Genomic DNA, 20332 nt, shown 5'->3' with positions numbered 1-20332 from the left:
TGCAGCTCAATGGTGGGCTTCTCCAGTTGCAAAATGGTGGTGCCTTGATGACCACCAATCAAGACCTTGGCAGACAGCCCTCGCACATGTAGAAGCAGTCCACACCTCCTTGGTTTTAGCAAGCTCCTCCGCAGCCTCTAAGAGCTCCAGCATTAGCTGCTGATCTCCTTTCTGCTGACACTAGTTTCAGGGGGCTTTGCTTCTTGCACGTAGACTCTTGTCAGGCAGGCTACATCTTTTTGCTGCTCACCATGTTCCTGACTAGGCCTAGTTTCAAGGAAGCAAAGCTCTCTTGCACAGCTCCTTTAGAGGGTCTTGAAGCCTGGGATTTAGCTGATAGCCTCACTCTGGGACCTTCCTGGTTTCAACGATCACCCCACCATGTTCCTTCCTCAGGTGCTTTGCTGTATTTGTTTGCTTATGTTTTGTTTTGTTTTGTTTTGTTTTGTCTGTATACCCTTTTAATCTTGTTGTTTGGCTGATATCCACTCTCCCAGGTCTTCATTCCTGGGTTTCTATGGTTTCACTCATCTAGCTATTCACCATTTCCTAGTTATTGGCTTGTTGATTTTAGGGTGGCAGCAAGCTGGTCCAACTATATCAGAATCTTGATTTTCTAGACAATGGCTTCTTATAACCGAAACCCATTTCTTTATCAAACAAAACTAATAAGAATAATTCTTAATTCTGACATAGTGTTCTGTATTTCTTTTTTCAAAAAACATATTACAATTTTGAGTGAAATTATATAGGTTTCAAGTTTATAACTTTTATTAAATATATAATACATAATCTTTATATTTTATTATGTGTCTACCACCCATTTTTGCCAACCCAATAGACACAGTATTTGTAAAAATATGTCTAATAAGGGGGTTATATCCAAATCATATGCTCTATAGTATAGTATAATTATATGTAAAGCATATACTTATAGTATACTACTATATATTATGTTCTTCTAAATTACATTATATATTTCATATACTATAATTTGTATAATTTGCATAAAAACACACACACAATACCTAGTCTATGCAGTCATATATACCATATGTGTATAAAATACACTATATACTATGTATAATATATATTATATAACAACAAATATAATTTGAGCTATTGATACTGTAAAATATATGTTTTATAACATAATAAAATATACACTGTATATAACAGTATAATACTCATTATACTATTTTTAAATTATATATTGTTTAGATTTGTTCTTGAGTTGGATATTAAAACAAAACAAAACAAACTATATGCCAATGATCCTGGTAAACATAGTTGTGAAGATTATCAGGAAAATATTAATAGGACAAAAGCCACTCTCTCAGGCCTTATTTCCCAGTGCTGGACCCCATTATTCTTGACTGACCCTCTGGGTTTTATGATCCTCTATCCTCAGCACTAGAAAATTACTGGAAACTCCCTTAAGGTGCTGAGTTTATGGGAACTTACTAATCAGGACATGGCACACCAAAATGACCTGACTCTTTACATCAAGATAATATTGAACCACACTATAGCATAAATGAAGCAGCCTGCTGTACATCCATTCCACTATCTGAGGAAAGCTGAAAGCCCTTAGAGCTGGTGCATGTATCCATACCCTAACCCTTTGACCCTCACAGGAAAGTAGAATAAACACCTTACTCCCTGTGTTTTAATCTTCTTATAAATTCTTTCACATTCGTGTGTCGCTGACTTTCTCTTTTTGTTGTTTAATATTTTATTTATTTATTTTTTAGAGAGTAGGGAAGGGAAGGAGTAAGAGAGGGAGAGAAGCATAGATGTGTGGTTGCCTCTGGTCCCCAACTGGGGACCCAGCCTGCAACCCAGGCATGTGCCCTGACCGGGAACCAAACCCAGACTGCATAGTTCGCAGGCTGGCGCTCAATCCACTGAACCACGCCAGCCAGGCATCACTGACTTTCTTAACAGAATCTTTTTAGGGTTTAAAACCCTTCATTGTCTTCAAAGCCCCAACAAAGGAAGGGAGCACCTGCCACCCTTCCTGAATACTGTTTTTTGTTTGTTTGTTTGTTTGTTTTAAGAAAATCCTATACAGTTGCATGAACTATGTACAAAAGAGAAACTGCTGAATAGTCCCCGCAGGTCTAACATTTTCCCCCGACCGCCGCCTCGAGGTGTGAAAACTGTGAAGGACAGCAGTCTTTGTAGTCTTATTCCATTTCTTTTCTTGTTTTTCTTGTTTTCATTTTACTTATACATATTTTAATGTTTGGGGGTTATATTGGTCCCACTTCTCTCCCATCCCCAACAACCCAATTCCCTTCCTGACTTTTCACCTTCAAAGCAAATATCCCAGTGCTGCTCATGACTATGAGTACTCCCCATTTATTTTCTTGGGAGATGGGCTAACCTATTCTTCCTCTCATCTTTCTTCTCCCCTCCCATATTGCCCCAGTTTATTTGTTACTAGTTTTTTCTAGTTTTTTTGATAATTTGACTTTTATATTCATTAGGTTTAACTTATAGCTGACCTCATAACTATTTGTCTCTCACAACCTGACTTACATCACTCCATACAATACTCTTCGTAATGTCACTCAGCATAATACTTTCCTGTTTCAACAATGTTGTTCTAAAGAGGCAAAAAAATCCCCCTTTTTCTCTGCTGTGTATTAATCTATTGTGTAAATATACCACAGTCTTTTGACCTATTTATCAATAGCTGGGTAATTTGAAAGCTTCCAACACCCATCTATTGTAAATAATGCCACTATGAATATTAGGGTGCAGAGAGTTTTTTGAACTTGTATTTTCAGATTCATAGGGTATGTTCTCAGCAGTAAAATCACTGGATTATAAGGCAGATTCTCTCTAAAGTTTTTTTTTTGTTTAATTATTTTTTTTCACAGAAGTCATACCAATTGGAACTCCCACCAGCATTGTATCAGGATTCTCTTTCTCTCATCCATTCCAGAACTGGTGTTTATTGATTTGTGAATGGTGGCTATTCCTAGTGATATAAAGTGGCATCTCATTGTGGTTTTTAGTTTGCATCTCTGTAATGGCTAGATATGTTGATACCTCTTTTCATGTGTCTATGTGACTTTTTTATGTCTCCCTTTGAGAAGTGTCTGTTAAGGGCCTTTGCCCATTTTTTAACTGGATATCTTGTATACCTGATGTTGAGTAGTATGAATCCTTAAGGCATTTTGGAGATCAAACCCTTGTCCAAGGTTTTATTGGCAAAAATGTTTTCCCATATAGTTGGTTCTTTTTTCATTTTGCGAAAGTTTTCATATGATGTATGTTTTTAACTTGAGGTAGTCCTTTTCGTTTCTTCTTTTCTTTATATATACTTGCCCTGGGGGATCAATCGGTGAAAATATTCCTGCAAAAGATGTCTGATATTTTTCTGCCTGTGTTCTTCTCCAAGGCTTTGATGGTGCCATGAGTTACATTTTAGTCTTTAATCCATCTTGAGCTCATTTTGTTGTACAATGTCAGCTCCTGGTTTACTTTCATTCTTTTGGATATGCGAGTTAAGATCTTTCACCATTTTAATTAAACAAGTTGTTTTGGCTCAATTTTATACCCCAGCCTCTTTAGTCAAATATTAATTGATCAGAGAGACCTGATTTTATTTTGGAGTTTTCTATTCTGTTCCATTAATCTGTGTATATGTTCTTGTGCCAGTTACAGACTGTTTCCTGTACAGTAGGCTTATAATATAGCTTATATATAGTATTATGATACCCTCTACTTAGTTCATCTATATCAGTATTTCTTTGGCTATTCAGGGTCATTTATGTTTCCACAAAAAAGATTTGCAATATTTGTTCTTTGCATTGGAGATTGAATAGGTTATGCATTGAATTTACAAATTGCTTTGGGTAGTATGGACATTTCAATGGTGTTAATTTTTCCAAGTTATGGGCATCATATGTGTTTCTATTTATTTGTGTCTTCCATATTATTTTTTTCAGTGTCTGTCATTGTCTATGTACAGGTATTTTACTGCCTTGTTTAAATTTATATTAGATACTTTATTTCTTTTGTTTCTATAGCGAATACAATTTTTTGCTAGGTTTTATTTTTGATATTTTATTCTTGGTGTACAAAAATACCTTTGATTAATTAATTTTGTCTTTGTTTTCTGCTACTTTCCTGAACTAATTCATCAGGTCAACTAGTTTTTCACTGGATCCTGTAGTATTTTTCATGTAGACTATCATGCCATCCACAAACAAGGACAGCTTGACTTCCTTCTTTTTAATTCAGGTGCCTTTTATTTCACTTTCTTATCTAATTGATGTGGCTAGAACGTCCAGTACTTCATTGAATTGAAGTGGTGAATGTGAACATCTATGTCTTATTCCTGATCTTAGGGGGAATGCTTTTGATTTCATTCATTGAGAATGACGTTGGCTGTATGGATTTTGTATATACGTGTATATAATGCACCACCCTGTTCTGACTTTATGGCTTGTTTTTTTTCATTAATTAGTGTCATTCTTTACTAAATGCATTTTCAGCCTCTGTTTTTTTAATGTGACTTTTGGTCTTTCTTGGTTTTATGTGATACACTACATTTATTGACTTACAAATTTTGTACCTCCCTAGCATCCCTAAGTGAATTTCACTTGATCATGGTGTTTGAACTTTATAATGTATTGTTAAATTCACTTTGCCAGTATTTTGTTGAGGATTTTAGTATCTCTTATTCACCAGTGATATTGCTCTAAAGTTTTTTTTTATTGTCCTGCCTTTATCTGATTTTGGAATTTGGATAACATTGACCTCATAGGAGAAGTTTGAGATTCTCTTCTCATCTTTCAAATTTGGAATAACTTTTTTAAAAGAGTGGTTAGCTCTTCCCTGAATATTCTATATAACTCATTCATGAAGCTGTCTGGGTCTGGAATTTCATGTGCTGGTGGGATTTTGATTACTGTTTCAATTTTAATAGCTGTTGTTAACTAGTTAGACTATTTCTTCTTAATTCAGTTTTTAAAAAAATTATGTTTCTAAAAATTTGTCCATTTCACTCAGATTGTCAAATTTCTTGGCATATAGTTGTTCATAGTAATTTCTTACAATCTTGTATATTTCTGCAAAACTGGCTGTAATTTTTACTTTTTTATTTCTATTTTACTTATTTAGGTCTCTTTACATTTTTTTAGATGATCCTGGTAAAATGCTTGTCAATTTTGTTTATCTTTGCAAAGAACCAACTCCTAGCTTTGGTTATCTTTTGAATCTTTTTTTTCAATTAACCATATGTCATTTAATTTTGCTCTTAATTTGATTATTTTTTTCTTTTGTTTTATCTGGGTGTTTCTTGTTCTTGGTGTAATTATGAGAGATGAAGAGTTAGGTTGTTTATCTGAAACCACCTACTCCTCCCCCTCACTCCCAAGTTAGAAAAGAATTCTGTCATTATTTTTTAAACACTTTTTAAAAATATATTTATTTATTTACTTATTTATTTATTTATTCTTTTTTTAAAGAGTGGGGAAAGGAAGGAGGAAGAGAGGGAGAGAAGAATCAATGTGTGTTTGCCTCTGTCCCTAACTGGGGACCCGGCCCTCAACCCAGGCATGTGCCCTGACCAGGAACTGAACATGAATCACATGGTTCACTAGGCAGTGCTCAACAACTGAGCCACGCCACCCAGGGCAAATCAAATTGTCAATTGCATGTTTTTTCTTCCCCTTCTCATATTCTTATAATACAAATGTTGCTGCATTTCATGTTGTCCTGAACTTCCCTTAATGTTTCCTCATTCTTCTTGAGCCTTTTTTCATTGTTCAACTCATATTGTTTATTTGTTTCTTGTCTTGTAACTCACTCACCAATTTTCTGCTTCCTCCAACTTAGTTTTTAATTGTTCTATTGTTTTTTATTTCTTCTTGATTTCTTTCAGAAATTCCATTTCTTGTTTTATGTTGATATAATTCTTGTTAAGCTCCTTAAGTTACTTGAGTATTGTCATGACCGATTTTTTGAATTCTATATCTGGTAAAACACCTGTCTTGTTTCATTTTGCTATTTTTCAAGGATTTCTCCCTTTCTATTTATTGGAAGTTCTTTACTATTTCAGCTCAATTTATGTGACTCTTTTTGTATTGTTTCTGTGTTTAAAACTTCCTACCTATCTTCTTGGAGTGGACTTCTTTGGAATGATTTTTTTGTTAGATTTAATGATACAGTCTTTTTTTTCCTGCTATGGTTGTCTTACAATTGCCCTTGACTCAATTTTTATGGGTTATCTTACTATGTTTGAAATTTTCTTTTTGTGGCTTATTCATTAATTTATCCCCTTTGGTTGGGTATCTGATGATCACTACTTATACTGTGTTTCATTTGCTGAGTGTATTTGGGAGGTTGCTCTATGGTATTTGAAGGAGCAATGATAATAGTAATAATAGCAATTAGAAATATATGTGTATATGCTCAAGATGTAGAGACTGTTAAGATTCAAGATCAAGAGAAGTGAATTATTTGGCCCACAGATAAAATTTAAAAAAAGAATACATCAAGTGTATGTGGAAGGATAGTAATACTCAGAAGAAACGTGATAAATAATAATAAAAAGCATAAGAGCGAGTGATGAGGAATAAGAAAGAGGAAAAATGTTGAAGAAAACACCCACACTCATACTTAATAAAAACTAATTAAACATATAAATTAAAAATTATGAATCCTTGTGAAAGTCACCTATAGAGAAAAAATAAAAAAGAAAAGGAAAGAGGAAGATAAGAATAAAAAGAATGTGTGAAAAACAAAGGAAAAAAGACAGAAAAAGGAGAGAGATTACTTAAGAAAAAAGTAAGAAAGAAGAAAAAAACTTGCACAGTTTGGGTCAGAGCCACATGGAAGTCATTATAGTATTGGTGTTAGTCTTTTGCTTTCTTTGGATCTAATTCTGGGTCTCTTATCTGCTTTGATTTCTTAGCTGGGACATAGAATTTCTGGCTTTATCTCCTGAGTTGTCTTCGTCTGTCCCTGTAACAAGCTCTTGTTTCACCTGGATGTGTGTTTCTTGTAGATCTCTTTTTGCTGACTCTCTGGGCTACTGTAAAGAACTAGGGGTCAATAGTCTTTTGGTTTGCTGGCAGAATGCCAGCCTAAGACCTCAAGTGTCATTCCCCCAGGTTCTGCTCCCCGTTGCACTGTCAGCAAGTTTTGAGCTGGGAAGTCACCTGCTCAAGATAGTAGGCTTAGTTCTTCTCAGATGTGGCTCACTCAACTGACTGTCATGAGAAAACCAGGGCCCCAAGGCAGTTGCTCAGTGGTATCCAGCCAGAGTTCAGGCTGGAAGTGAAGCTCTAACTCTTTCACAGCTTCTTCTTGTCCTGGCTAATCTCCTTCAGTTTTACATGCTAGCTGCTAATATTCTTCAGATTTTTTCAGGATTCTGCAGCCCAGGATTGTAGCTCAGAGGTTTCCAGCCTGAATCCAAACCTAAAACGAGAGATTTTTCATTTGTGAACCTACTCCTGGCCCTGGCTAATGTTCCACAGTTCTTTGTCACCACTGCTGTAGGTCAGCAGACTCCCATGGAAATCTTCATCCCAGGAAGGTTGTTCTGATCTGTGCACAGTCTCTTTAATGGCTAATGCTACCCACCATGACCTTTCTTTATCTGCAGCCAGGGCTCCTGTGGTGTGAGCACAATCCATGGCTCCCTCTGAGGGCTCCAGGTTAAATCTTTGTGTTGGAAAGGGAGTTCTGATCTAGGCATGGTTTCTTTTGTGGATAACACTCCCCACCAGGGTTTTCCCTAGCTGCAGCCAGACTACTGGGGTGGGAGCATTTATCTTGTGTAGCTCTTTCTGTATATTACCCTTGGAAATCCACAGCCCTAAAAGGGCTTTCTGATCTGGATTCAGTCTCTTCTAGGAATAATGTTCCACACTGGGGCCTATTCCTATGTACACCCCCAACTCTTGTGTTGGAAGCACTCTCTGTCACTTTATCTGAGGTTGCCTGGTCAAAATATATGGCCCAGAAAGGTGAGTCTGATCTGAGCAGTGTCTTTTGTGACTAAGGCTCTCCCCTGGGATATTTTATTTAGCTGGAGGAGGTAGTGCCCTCCAAAACAGCTCTTCCTGTGCATTCCTAGTGTTCCCTTTCTTTCCTTGTGGCTAAGTCTCCTGAAGTGGCTCTTCACTTCCCCTTCTCTGTGCCACCAGGAATGCTGAGCTAGGCAGCCACCTTGGCTCTACTTAGACACCTGGGATTTCTGAGACCTTGGGGCCTTAGGTATGCTAGCACTTTTCCATTTCCACTCTGGACAATATCTAGTCCTTATATTTGGCCACAGTCTCTAATGTATTTTCTCTCTCAGTCTCCAGAGTGTGTTTTGATTGCCAGTCCATTTACTGTCAGGGAGAAACTAGACAGAAACACACTTTATGCTTATTTTCATGTGTTTCCAGGAAATTCTTAATTTCTTCCTTGATGTTTTTGTTCACCCACCCATTGTTTAATAAATAGCATGTGTTTAAGTCTCCATTAATTTGAAAGTTTGGGGGTCTTTTCTTTAAAGTTTCTAGTTTCAGGCTGTTGTGGTCTGTGAAACTCTTGATATTATTTTCTGTATTCTTTAACTTATTGATGCTCTCTTTTTGTACTATCATATAGTCTATATTTGAAAATGTTTCATTTTAGTTTGAAGAAAAATGTATACTTTACCTTTTAAAGGTGTAAGACTTTGTATATGTCCATTAGGTCAATTTTCTTCAGAGTATCATTCAATGCTTTAATGTCTGTTCTGGGTTTTTGTTTTGAAGATATACCCACTGTTCATAGTAGACTGTTAAAGTCTTCCATTATAAGTGTGTTTCTGTTTATTTATTTCTCAAAGTCCTCTGTGATTCCCTTTATACTTGAGTGCACCTATAATGCGTGTATATGTTAGGAATGATTAAGTCTTTTTTTAATTTTTAAAGATTTTATTTATTTACTGAGAGAGAGGAAGGCAGGGAGAAACAGAGAAAAATAAATATCTATGTGCAGTTACAGAGAGAAGAGAAACAACAGTGGCTGCCTTTCACTTCACTCATAACACTCTTGTACCCCAACTGGGAATCAAACCAGCAGGCCAGCACCTTATCCACTAAGGTACACAAGCCAAAGACAACAATGATTAATTTTTCATAGTGGTCATGGATTTTTTAGTATTATAAAGCTTTTTTATGATTTTTAAAATATATTTTAATTGGAATTTTTTTCTGATATAAGTATTGCTACCGCACATTTTTCATGTCCCTTCACTATGAATATATTTTCCATCCCTTAATATCAGCTTGTATAGATATTTTATTCTGAGGTTGGTTTATTGTAAGAAGAATTTATGGTGGTTGTGGTTTCTGATCCTTTCAGCCAGCCCATGACTTTCAATTGGGGCATTCAATTCATTTATATCTATGGTCATTATTCACAGGTAATTGTCCATGACACTTTTCAGCTTTTTTTAAAATTTGTTTATTTATTTATTTATTTATTTATTTAAAAAAAAATATTTACAGTAATTTACAGGAAATAAAAAACCATATTAAGAATGTAAAACAATTAATTAAGAACTAAACAAAGAATATACAAGATTGTTTCCAAAAAAAAACAATACAAATGCTCCACAAATACAAAAATAAATCACCTAACGTTGTTAACATCAATTAAATTTTAGCCAATGAGCTTATACTTTCTGAGCATTAGAATTGTCTAAAATGAAAAATAAAGTATATACACTATTGGGTAGGCATATGGTGAGCAAATACACTCTTATTTACTACTTATAGAACAATATCATGGTGAAAACCTGTACAGCATTTGAGTAACATGAGGTTTAAGTAACAATCATACTTTTTGTTATCATTTTTATAATTCCATTACTCCTATTTTTTGTTGATTAGTCCTTTCCAGTCATTACAGTCCACTTATAGGTGCTAACATACAATATTTATCTTTCTTCTCCTTACTAATTTCACTAAGCATAATAGACTCCAACTCCATCCATGTTGTTCTAAATGGGACAATATTTCCCTTTCTTTCTGCTACATAGTACTCCATTGTATATATATACCACAATTTCTTGATCCATTCATCCACTGTTGGGCACTTTGGCTGCTTCCACTGCCTTGCTATTGTAAATAATGCTGCTATAAACATTGGGGTACATAGTGCCCTTTGGATCGGTATTTTAGGGTTTTTAGGGTAAATTCCAAGCAGTGGGATTACTGGATCATAAGGTAAATCCATTTTAAGCTTTTTAAGAAAAGTCCAAACTGTTTTCCAAAATGGCTGTACCAGCCTGCAGTCCCACCAACAGTGTATTAAAGTCCCTCTTTCTCCACATCCCCGCCAACACCTGTCATTTGTTAATTTGTTAATGGCAGCCATTCTTACTGGGGTGTAGTGGTATCTCAATGTAGTTTTAATTTGCATCTCCTTTATAGCTAGAGAAGTTGAGCACTCTTTCATATGTCTCTGAGCGCTTTGTATGTCTTCCTTTGTAAAATGTCTGTTCAGCTCAAATTCCCATTTTTTTAGTGGATTACTAGTTTTCCTAGAGTTGCATCGCATTAGTTCCTTATATGTTTTGGAAATCAAGCCCTTGTCTGACATTTCGTTGGCAAAAATATCTTCCCACGTAGTTGGTTCCCTTATGATTTTGCTGATGGTTTCTTTTGATGAGCAAAAGCTTTTTAATTTAATGTAGTCCCACTTGTTTATCCTTTCTTTTATATCCCTTATCCTAGGGGATATATCCCTAAATAGTTTACTGAGGTAAATATCTGATATTTTTTTACCTATATTTTCTTCCAAAATTTTGATGGTACTTGGGTTTATATTTAAGTCTTTTGTCCATCTAGAGTTTATTCTGGTGTATGGAGTCAACTCCTGTTCTATTTTCATTCTTTTGCATGTACGTGTCCATAACTCCCAACACCATTTGTTAAAAAGGCTGATTTTGTTCCATTTTATATTTCTTCCTCCTTTATCAAAAATTAATTGACCATATAGATTTGAGTTTATTTCTGGACTCTCTATTCTGTTCCATTGATCGATAATCCTGTTCTTATGCCAATACCAGACTGTCTTGATTATAGTTGCCTTGTAATATTGCTTAATGTCCGGTACTGTAATACCCCCTGCCCTGTTCTTCTTTCTCAGAATAGCTTTGCCTATTCGTGGGGGTTTATGATTCCATACAAATTTTTGAATTATTTGTTCTATGTCAGAGAAATACGACATTGGAACTTTAATAGGGATTGCATTGAATCTATAGATTGCTTTGGGTAGTATAGCCATTTTTATTATGTTAATTCTTCCAATCCATGAGCATGGTATATGTTTCCATTTGTTTATGTCTTCTTTGATTTCTTTCTTTAGTGTCCCAAAGTTTTCTGAATACAAGTCCTTTGTCTCCTTTGTTAGATTTACACCTAGGTACTTAATTTTTTTTGTTGCTATTGTGAATGGAATTTTTCTGCTAGTTTCCACTTCTATTGCTTTATTGCTAGTGTACAAAAATGCCTTCGATTTCTGTATGTTGACTTTGTATCCTGCTACATTGCCAAACTTGTCTATCAGCTCCAGTAGTTTTCGGTTGGAACTTATGGGGTTTTCCATATAGACTATCATGTCATCTGCAAACAGTGCTAGTTTGACTTCCTCCTTTCCAATTTGGATACCTCTTATTTCTCTTTCTTGTCTGATTGCTGTAGCCAAAACTTCCAGTACTATATTGAATAGTAATGGTGATAGTGGGCATCCTTGTCTCGTTCCTGATCTAAGGGGGAATGCATTCAGTTGTTGTCCATTGAGTATGATATTGGCTGTAGGTTTTTCATATATGGCTTTTACTATATTTAAAAATGCCCCCTCTATTCCTATTTTACTAAGTGTTTTTATCATAAATGGGTGTTGTATTTTATCAAATGCTTTTTCAGCATCTATTGAAACAATGATGTGGTTTTTATCCTTCAGTTGATTTATATGGTGTATTACATTTACTGATTTGCGAATGTTGTACCATCCTTGCATACCTGGTATAAAGCCCACTTGATCATGGTGTATGATCTTTTTAATATACTGCTGAATCCGATTTGCCAGTATTTTGTTGAGGATTTTAGCATCTATGTTCATTAGAGATATTGGTCTATAGTTTTCTTTTTTTGTTGGGTCTTTGTCTGGTTTTGGAATTAGGATAATACTGGCCTCATAAAAGGAGTTTGGGATTCTCCCCTCTTCTTGGATTTTCCGAAATAATTTGAGAAGAGTAGGGATTAATTCTTCCCTAAATGTTTGATAAAATTCACCTGTGAAGCCATCTGGGCCTGGGCTTTTGTGTGCTGGAAGATTTTTAATTACTGATTCAATTTCACTCACTGTTATTGGGCTATTAAGGCTATCTATCTCTTCTTGCTTCAGTTTTGGAAGATTGTATGATTCTAGGAATTGGTCCATCTCATTCAGATTTTCGAATTTCTTGGCATATAGCTGTTCAAAATACTTTCTTATGATCGTCTGAATTTCTGTCGAGTCAGTTGTAATTTCTCCTCTTTCATTTCTCACTTTATTTATTTGGATGTTTTCTCTTTTTTTCTTGATGAGTGATGATAATGGTTTGTCAATTTTGTTTATTTTTTCAAAGAAAAAACTCCTCGACTTGTTGATCTTTTGCATTGTCTTTTTAGATTCTATGTGGTTTATTTCTGCTCTGATTTTGGTAATTTCTTTTGTTCTGCTTGCTCTTGGCCTTATTTGTTGCTGTTTCTCTAGTTTTTGTAGTTCCATATTTAGCTCATTTATAAGGAATGTATCTACCTTCCTTAGATGAGCCTGTATAGCTATAAACTTTCCTCTCAGTACTGCCTTTGCTGTGTCCCATAAGTTTTGGCATGTTGTATGTTCATTATCATTTGTCTCCAAAAATTTCTTGATTTCTTCCTTGATTTCCATGATCACCAATTCCCGTTTTAAAATAGAGTTATTCAGTTTCCAAGTATTCATATGCTTTCCAGTTTTTTCCTTTAAGTTGGTTTCTAATTTCAGGGCCTTGTGGTCTGAGAATATACTTGATATTATTTCAATTTTCTTGAATTTGTTGAGACTTGTTTTGTGTCCTACTATGTGATCAATCTTTGAGAATGTTCCATGTACATTTGAGAAGAATGTATATTTTGGTTCCTTAGGGTGAAATACTCTGTAAATATCTATGAGGTCCATTTTTTCTAGAGTGTCATTGAGCGCCCTGATATCATGACTGAGTTTTTGTTTAGAGGATCTGTCCAATGTTGAGAGGGGGGTGTTAAAGTCCCCTAGTATGAGTGTGTTGCTGTCAATTTCTTTCTTGAATTCCTCCAGAATTTTTTTTATGTATTTGGGCGCTCCAATGTTGGGTGCATATATGTTTACAATGGTTAAGTCTTTTTGCTGTGATCTGCCTTTTACGATGATGAAGTGTCCATCCGGGTCCTTTTTCACGAATTTTACTTTGAAATCTAATTTGTCTGATATGAGTATTGCTACCCCTGCCTTTTTTTCTTGGCTGTTTGCTTGAAACGTTTTTCCCCATCCTTTGACTTTCAATCTGTGTAGATCTTTGGCTCTGAGATGGGTCTCCTGTAGGCAACACACATGTGGTTTGTGCTTTCTTATCCAGTCAGCTACCCTATGTCTTTTGATAGGAGCATTTAGTCCATTTACATTTAAGGTTATTATTGACAGATAATCATCCAAGGCCATTTTTTCCTTTAGGCCTATGTTCCTAGTTGTCTTTTCCTTTGTCTTCTTAAAGTAGGCCTTTAATTATTTCCTGTAAAGCTGGTTTAGTGGAGGCAAACTGTTTTAAGCTTCCTTTATCTGGAAAGTTTCTTATTTCACCCTCTATTTTAATTGAGAGTCTTGCTGGATAAAGAAGTCTTGGTTGGAGGCCTTTGGTTTTCATAATTTGGAATATTTCTTGCCATTCCCTTCTGGCTTGTAGAGTTTCTGATGAGAAATCAGCTGACAATCTTATTGGCACCCCCTTATATGTTACTTTCTGCTTCTCCCTTGCTGCTTTTAGAACTTTTTCTTTGTCTGTGAATTTTGCTGTTTTAATTATGATGTGCCTTGGAGTAGGCCTTCTTGGGTTCACCCTGTCTGTCTTTTCAGCTTTAAACCTGGGTCTGTCTGTCTGTCTGTCTCTCTCTCTCTCTCTCTCTCTCTCTCTCTCTCTCTCTCTCTCTCTGTCTTTTGACTATGTTAAGTAGGCCTTTTAGTGTTCCCTGCAGAGCCAGTTTGATGACTGAATACTGTTTTAAAGTACTTTTGTCTAGGAAACTCCATTTCTTCTTCCATTTTGATTAAGAGCCTTTCTAGAGTGGTATTGTTGAGAGGCCTTTTGTTCATTACTTGGTATATTTTCTGTCATTTTCTTCTGCCATGTAATGTTTCTCTTGAGATATTAGCCAAAATTTTGGGGGGTACATTTGTATATTACTGAGTGCTCCTCCCTTGCCAGTTTTATAATTCTCTTTTTGTCTGTGAATTTTGATGTTTTAATTATGATGTATCTTGGGGTAGGCCTCCTTGGGTTCATCCTGGTTGAGACCCTATGTTCTTCCTGAACTAGCATAGCCTTATCTTCCACCAAGGTAGAGAGAAATCAAAATTCCTTATTATTTCTTTCAAATACATTTTAAATTGTACCTGCACACAGCTGAATGCATTATCTTAATTCTATGCTTCTCAATTTCTGCTGCTTTCTCAATCTAGTTGTTTCCCTGTATCTAGTTGTGTGTTAGTTTATTCTTATGGACAGCAAGCTGCATCTAGTTATGCTTCCATCTGGCTTAGGCTCAGGATAAAAATTCTTATAAAGTACATCATGATTTTTTTCCCACAGCCCTGGCTGGCACTGCTTAGTGGATAAGGTGCCAGTCTGTGAACCAAAATGTCTCTGGTTTGATTCCCAGTCAGGGAACTTGACTGGGTTGTGAGCCAAGTGAGAAGCAGCCATGTATGGTTGTTTCTCTCCTCTCTCAAACTGTACATAAATTATTTCTCTCCCTCTCCTTCTCCCTTCTTTCCTCTCTCAATACATAACTTAATAAAACCTTGAAAAAATATTGTTATTTCCGCAGACACCAAAGACTACAAAAATTACTCATGGAGCGATATGGCACAGGACTTCATAAGAAAAGGGCTGCATGGAGTGTTATAAGTGGATAAGGTCTGAGCGGATAGAGCACACGTGGAGATAGCACTAGCCCAAAGGAACGGGGCAATCTTCAAGTTCAGTGGAAGCCAGAACTATTGCAAAGCCCCAGTGAAGGCTGAGACATTCCAAGAAGAGTGAAGACTCTCAAGTCAACCTGGAGCATAGTACTAAAAATGGCAGGGCAGGAACTACATAAGGGAGAGAAACTGGAGGCATGAGAGATGTTGGATGGAATTAGCTGGATCTTGTGAGTAACTTTCACTACACAGGACCCTTGCTCCAAACACAAGACCGACCTTTGGAAGTCTATAGGACATGTATAGGATATATGCCTGAGGTGCCCCTCTTCTGCCATAGTGAAGAAGCTTTACCAACACAGAATTGGGAGGCACCAAATTCCAACAAACCAGAACCCTGGCCCCTACCTGCTACACAGCTACAATGTGCTGAGCTCATCACTGCATGAGTTCTATTCCCTTGGGCCATGGAGCCCCCACCCTTGCCACACAACTATAGATTCCCATTCCGGCCAAAGAACAGAGAAACTGAAGCCCTGGTGATCACATGTTAACCAAACACCTAGGACACCATCTACTGGTATTTTAGGAAAACACAGAGGAAGAAGTCAAGGCAGCGACATGCCCAAGATAAGAGAGATCAGGAAAAATAAAAAAAAATAGCTAGCTTGACAGATGCCAAATTAAAAACACTAATATAGAAAATATCAAAGACCTCCTAAGTGGAGGAAAGCCATAGTAAAGTTGAGTATACTTATATAATATTCATTACAAAGTAAAATCATTGAGTAGAAAATTAATTTTAATTTCTGTTTTTCTCAATAAATTGTTTCTTCCTCCAAAATAAAGAGAGAAACTATGTAGATTGAGCACCATGTGATTGATAGTAACCATGCTTTTATTGATGACTTTTAATTCCTGAACTATGGTAGTTAATTAGTTATTAATGAATACAAGAGAGAGAAAGCAATTAAATATTGAGCTTTAATAAACTGCAGTTTTTTTTAATCCAAGACTCTGAAATTACTGTCATAGCAAAGAAAGACACAACTAGATTCTGATTGTCACCAAAATATACTCTATAGAGCTAAGATTCACGTTTTTTAAACTATATTGTATTTTTAATTTCCATTGTCTCCCCTCATAACCTATTCTCCCAGCAATCACAGTACTGCTGTTCATATTCCTCAGTCACATTTTCTTTTTGTTCAATACCTCCATCCCCAAAGCTCCATCCAGATGTCATATTTTCTCCACCTATGAGTTTGTCCCAGGTTTGGTTTTTAGTTTAGCTTGTTTATTAGATTCCACATATGAGTAAAATCATCTGGTATTTGTCTTTCACCAACTGGCTTATTTCATTTAACATAATATTCTCTAGATCCATCCATACTGTTGCAAAGGGTAAAATTTTCTTCTGTTTAATAGCCAAGTAGCCCCATAGTTGTTTTGTCCCACTTATGTATTGATGGAAACTTGGGCTGCTTCCATATTTTAAAGCTAGCAAAAGCCAACTGCACAAATTGCCTGGTACTTTGTTACATGTCCTATAGCAGATTTCCCAAGTAAGAATCAAAGGATGCTTTAGTTAGAGATGGCTAGAAAGTAAATTTTAGACCATTTAGAAACCTCAAAAACATCTATAAATGTTATAGGCAAAGCTGAAGTGAAGATTTAGTTTGGATCGTACATCTTGAGTGACTACATACAGCTAAAAACCACTCTAACCCCTCATCTGGAAATTAGCAGCAAGGGGTGAGATGCACACTTTCCAGTGTAATGTGATTGGGTTAAAATGGTGGGTGCTTCTACACACACAACATTTGAGGACCACAGGCTAAATAAAATGTGGACAGGGAGTCACCCTTTTTCTCTTTCATGCCCCATTCCCTGCCTGATCAGTAGCAAGATTACAGAGCCCAAGTGTCCCTCACCTAGCCATGCCCTGAGGAATTGTGTCCTGGAAGTGGTCCGTAAAAAACTGCAACTGCACCCTGCATGGGTCCTGGATGGTGTACTTTTTCTCCTTCTGAGATTGACACATGGATATATGAGTTAAATGTTTGCTGACCCTGGGGCATAATCAGCCAGGTTCATTGCAATTGCTCTCCCAACATATACACACTTAATAAATAACTGCCTGTAGTAGTCTGGCAGAGGTCCGGAGCCCCATAAAAAGAAGCAGCCACAGTAAGGTGATAATGGGGGAAGGCTCACCAGAGGACACCCTAGGAGTTACCTGAGGCTAGAGAGCCATTTGTGTAAGAGCCTTGCACCCCAGAGAAACAGATGAGAATGGAGCAAGGTTTCTGGACACTAGCCCTAATTTCGGGGTTGGCTAAATTCTTTCTGCATTTTGCAGGAGAGATTGGCCTGGAGTGTGTAGTAATTCACTTTCTCCAAATGGACAACATTAGAAATAAAACTTTTTGGACTTCTGGTCAAGATGGCGGCGTAGGTAGACGCGGCTTTCCTCTCGGCGCAACTATTTAAAAAGATAACTAAATTACGGAATAATTATAGCTCAGAAACATCAGAAATTGAGCTGTGAGAGTGGTGCCAGACAGCGAAATGCTGATCTGGCTGGCTTGCAGTGGCAAGACCGAAGACCGAAGGTCCAGAGGCGGTGAGCGGAGACTGACCTAGGTGGAAGCTGGGCAGCGCAGGAGCCAGGGAAGACATCCACAGAGTGCAGAGAAGCTCACAGAAAGACGCATCACGAGCCAGTGTTCTTCAGACTGGGAGGACCCCTGCGGCACAGCGTGGCCCAGGACGGAGTCTCAGTGAGGAACCAGCTGCGAGTGAGGTGCGGAGAATGGAAGAAGAAACATCGGAGCACTTTTCTGCACGGCTGAGGAGCCTAACAACCAGGCAAGCGAGCCAGTTCTGCTGTTTCCCAGGTCTGGGAATCCCCTGGGCTGTTGGGTCAGGGGGAGGGAAGGAGTGAGAGCGAGCCTCCCCCCACAACAGTGAAACACTGGGTTGCCCTGAATCCAGGGGAGAGGGCGCAGCTGTTGGTACTCAGTGACTTGGTTTGCGGGGAGAGGGGGAGTGCCCGTGGTGGGCGGAAGCATTGCCGGTGGAGCTGAAGAGTGGTGGAGGTGGGACTCTGCCGGCTCTGGACACGGGGCAGGGTCAGGACTCTCCTGGTTGACCCAGGTTGGAGACACGCCCCCAACAGACTGATTACCTAATTGGATAACAACCCCCACCTGCTTGGTGAGTCGACTGAGGAGCTGTGCGGAACTCAGCTGGAGGTCATAAGTTGGAAGGAGGCCCCTGGTGAGGAGCGGAAAGTCTATAAAAGCCGAAGCCAGACTCAAACTTTGCTTTTGGACTTAGTGAAGTCCCCTATCCAAAGGATTTTTTTTTTTTACTTAATTCTATCTTCTATTCTCTTCTTTCTAACTTCTGTATCTTTCTGTTTCCTAATCTGCTTTCTTTACTGGAGCCTTACGGCTCATTTTCTTAACTCTACTTTAATTCTATCTTCTTCCCCTTATGTCAATTAAGGGGTTTTGTAAGCCCTTTTAGGGTTGTATTTGGAAAATAATATGATACTATATATGCACGTAAGGTTATAGGGGTATGAACTTTGCGTTATTGGATTTCATAAATTATATACCACTGAAGTCAACTCTAGAAAGATAAATAGATACACGTAGAATTGTAGAGATACGTAGAATCGCCAGCCAATGAGGAGGATGAGGAAAAACCTCAAATCAACAGATATGGAGAGATCTCCTGCTAGACAGATGAGTGAGCCTGAGGAAGACAGGCTGACACAATTGCAAAAATTAGTAATGACAAGGTTCAATGAGCTTAATGAGAACATCAGTGGTATAAGACAAGATATGAATAAAAATCAAGAAGAAATGAAAAATGCAATAACAGAACTTAAGAACACAGTAGAAAGTTTCAAAAGCAGGTTGGAAGAAGCAGAGGATAGGATTAGTGAGTTGGAGGACAAGTTAGTTAAAATGGAACAGAAGGAAAAACAATATGAAAAAAGGATTTTAAAAAGTGAGGATAAATTGAGAGAAATACAGGACAATATGAAGCGAAACAACATATGCATCATAGGAATATCTGAAGGGGAAGAAAATGAACAGGGAATAGAAAAGGTATTTGAAAATATAATGACAGAGAACTTCCCCAGTATGGTGAAGGGAAAGCCCATACAAGTTCAGGAAGCACAGAGGGTACCAAACAAGGTGAACCCAAGAAGGCCTACTCCAAGGCACATTATTATTAAAACAGCAAAATTCACAGACAAAGATAAAATTCTAAAAGCAGCAAGGGAGAAGCAGAAAATAACATATAAGGGCAGCCCAATAAGGTTGTCAACAGACTTTTCAACAGAAACTCTACAAGCCCGAAGGGAATGGCAAGATATATTCCAATTAATGAAATCCAAAGGCCTGCAACCAAGACTTCTTTATCCAGCAAGACTCTCAATTAAAATAGAGGGTGAAATTAGGAACTTTTCAGATAAAGGAAGCTTAAAACAGTTTGCTTCTACTAAACCAGCTTTACAGGAAATAATTAAAGGCCTACTTTAAGAAGACAAAGGAAAAGACAACTAGGAACATAGGCCCTAAGGAAAAAATGGCCTTGGATGATTATCTGTCAATAATAACTTTAAATGTAAATGGACTAAATGCTCCTATAAAGAGACATAGAGTGGCTGAGTGGATAAGGAAACATAATCCACATATATGCTGCCTACAGGAGACCCATCTCAGATCCAAAGATTCACACAGATTGAAAATTAAAGGATGGGGAAAAATATTTCAAGCAAATGGCCAGGAAAAAAAGGCTGGGGTAGCAATACTTATATCAGATAAAATAGATTTCAATGTTAAATCCATAAGAAAGGACTCAGAAGGACACTTCATATTCCTAAAAGGCAGAATACAACAAAAAGATTTAACCATCATGAATATATATGCACCCAATAATGGAGCACCAAAATATATAAAGAAAATTTTGGAGGACTTCAAGAAAGAAATAGATAGTAATACAATCATAGTAGGGGACTTTAATACCCCTCTTTCAATACTGGACAGATCCTCAAAACAAAAACTAAGTTGTGACATTAAGGCTTTGAATGATACATTAA

The 20332-nt window shown here is 37.1% G+C and overlaps 1 protein-coding gene across 1 annotated transcript; it reads left to right on the top strand.

Moving 5' to 3' along the window:
* The first annotated feature begins 18914 nt into the window (after window positions 1-18914).
* Window positions 18915-19772, top strand: L1TD1 (LINE1 type transposase domain containing 1). The gene has a single exon (XM_066358198.1). The coding sequence runs from the start codon at window positions 18915-18917 to the stop codon at window positions 19770-19772; it is 858 nt and encodes a 285-aa protein (XP_066214295.1).
* The last annotated feature ends 560 nt before the right edge of the window (window positions 19773-20332 follow it).

The sequence above is a fragment of the Saccopteryx leptura genome, unplaced genomic scaffold (genome assembly GCF_036850995.1).
Source record: "Saccopteryx leptura isolate mSacLep1 unplaced genomic scaffold, mSacLep1_pri_phased_curated manual_scaffold_118, whole genome shotgun sequence".
Classification (NCBI taxonomy): Eukaryota; Metazoa; Chordata; class Mammalia; order Chiroptera; family Emballonuridae; genus Saccopteryx; species Saccopteryx leptura.
Note: the sequence above shows the minus strand (reverse complement) of the source record. Positions and strands in the feature narration are given on the sequence as shown.

What these genes read in the sequence shown, in the direction of transcription:
- L1TD1 (XM_066358198.1), top strand. Translation starts at nt 18,915, where the DNA reads ATGAGGAAAAACCTCAAATCAACAGATATGGAGAGATCTCCTGCTAGA.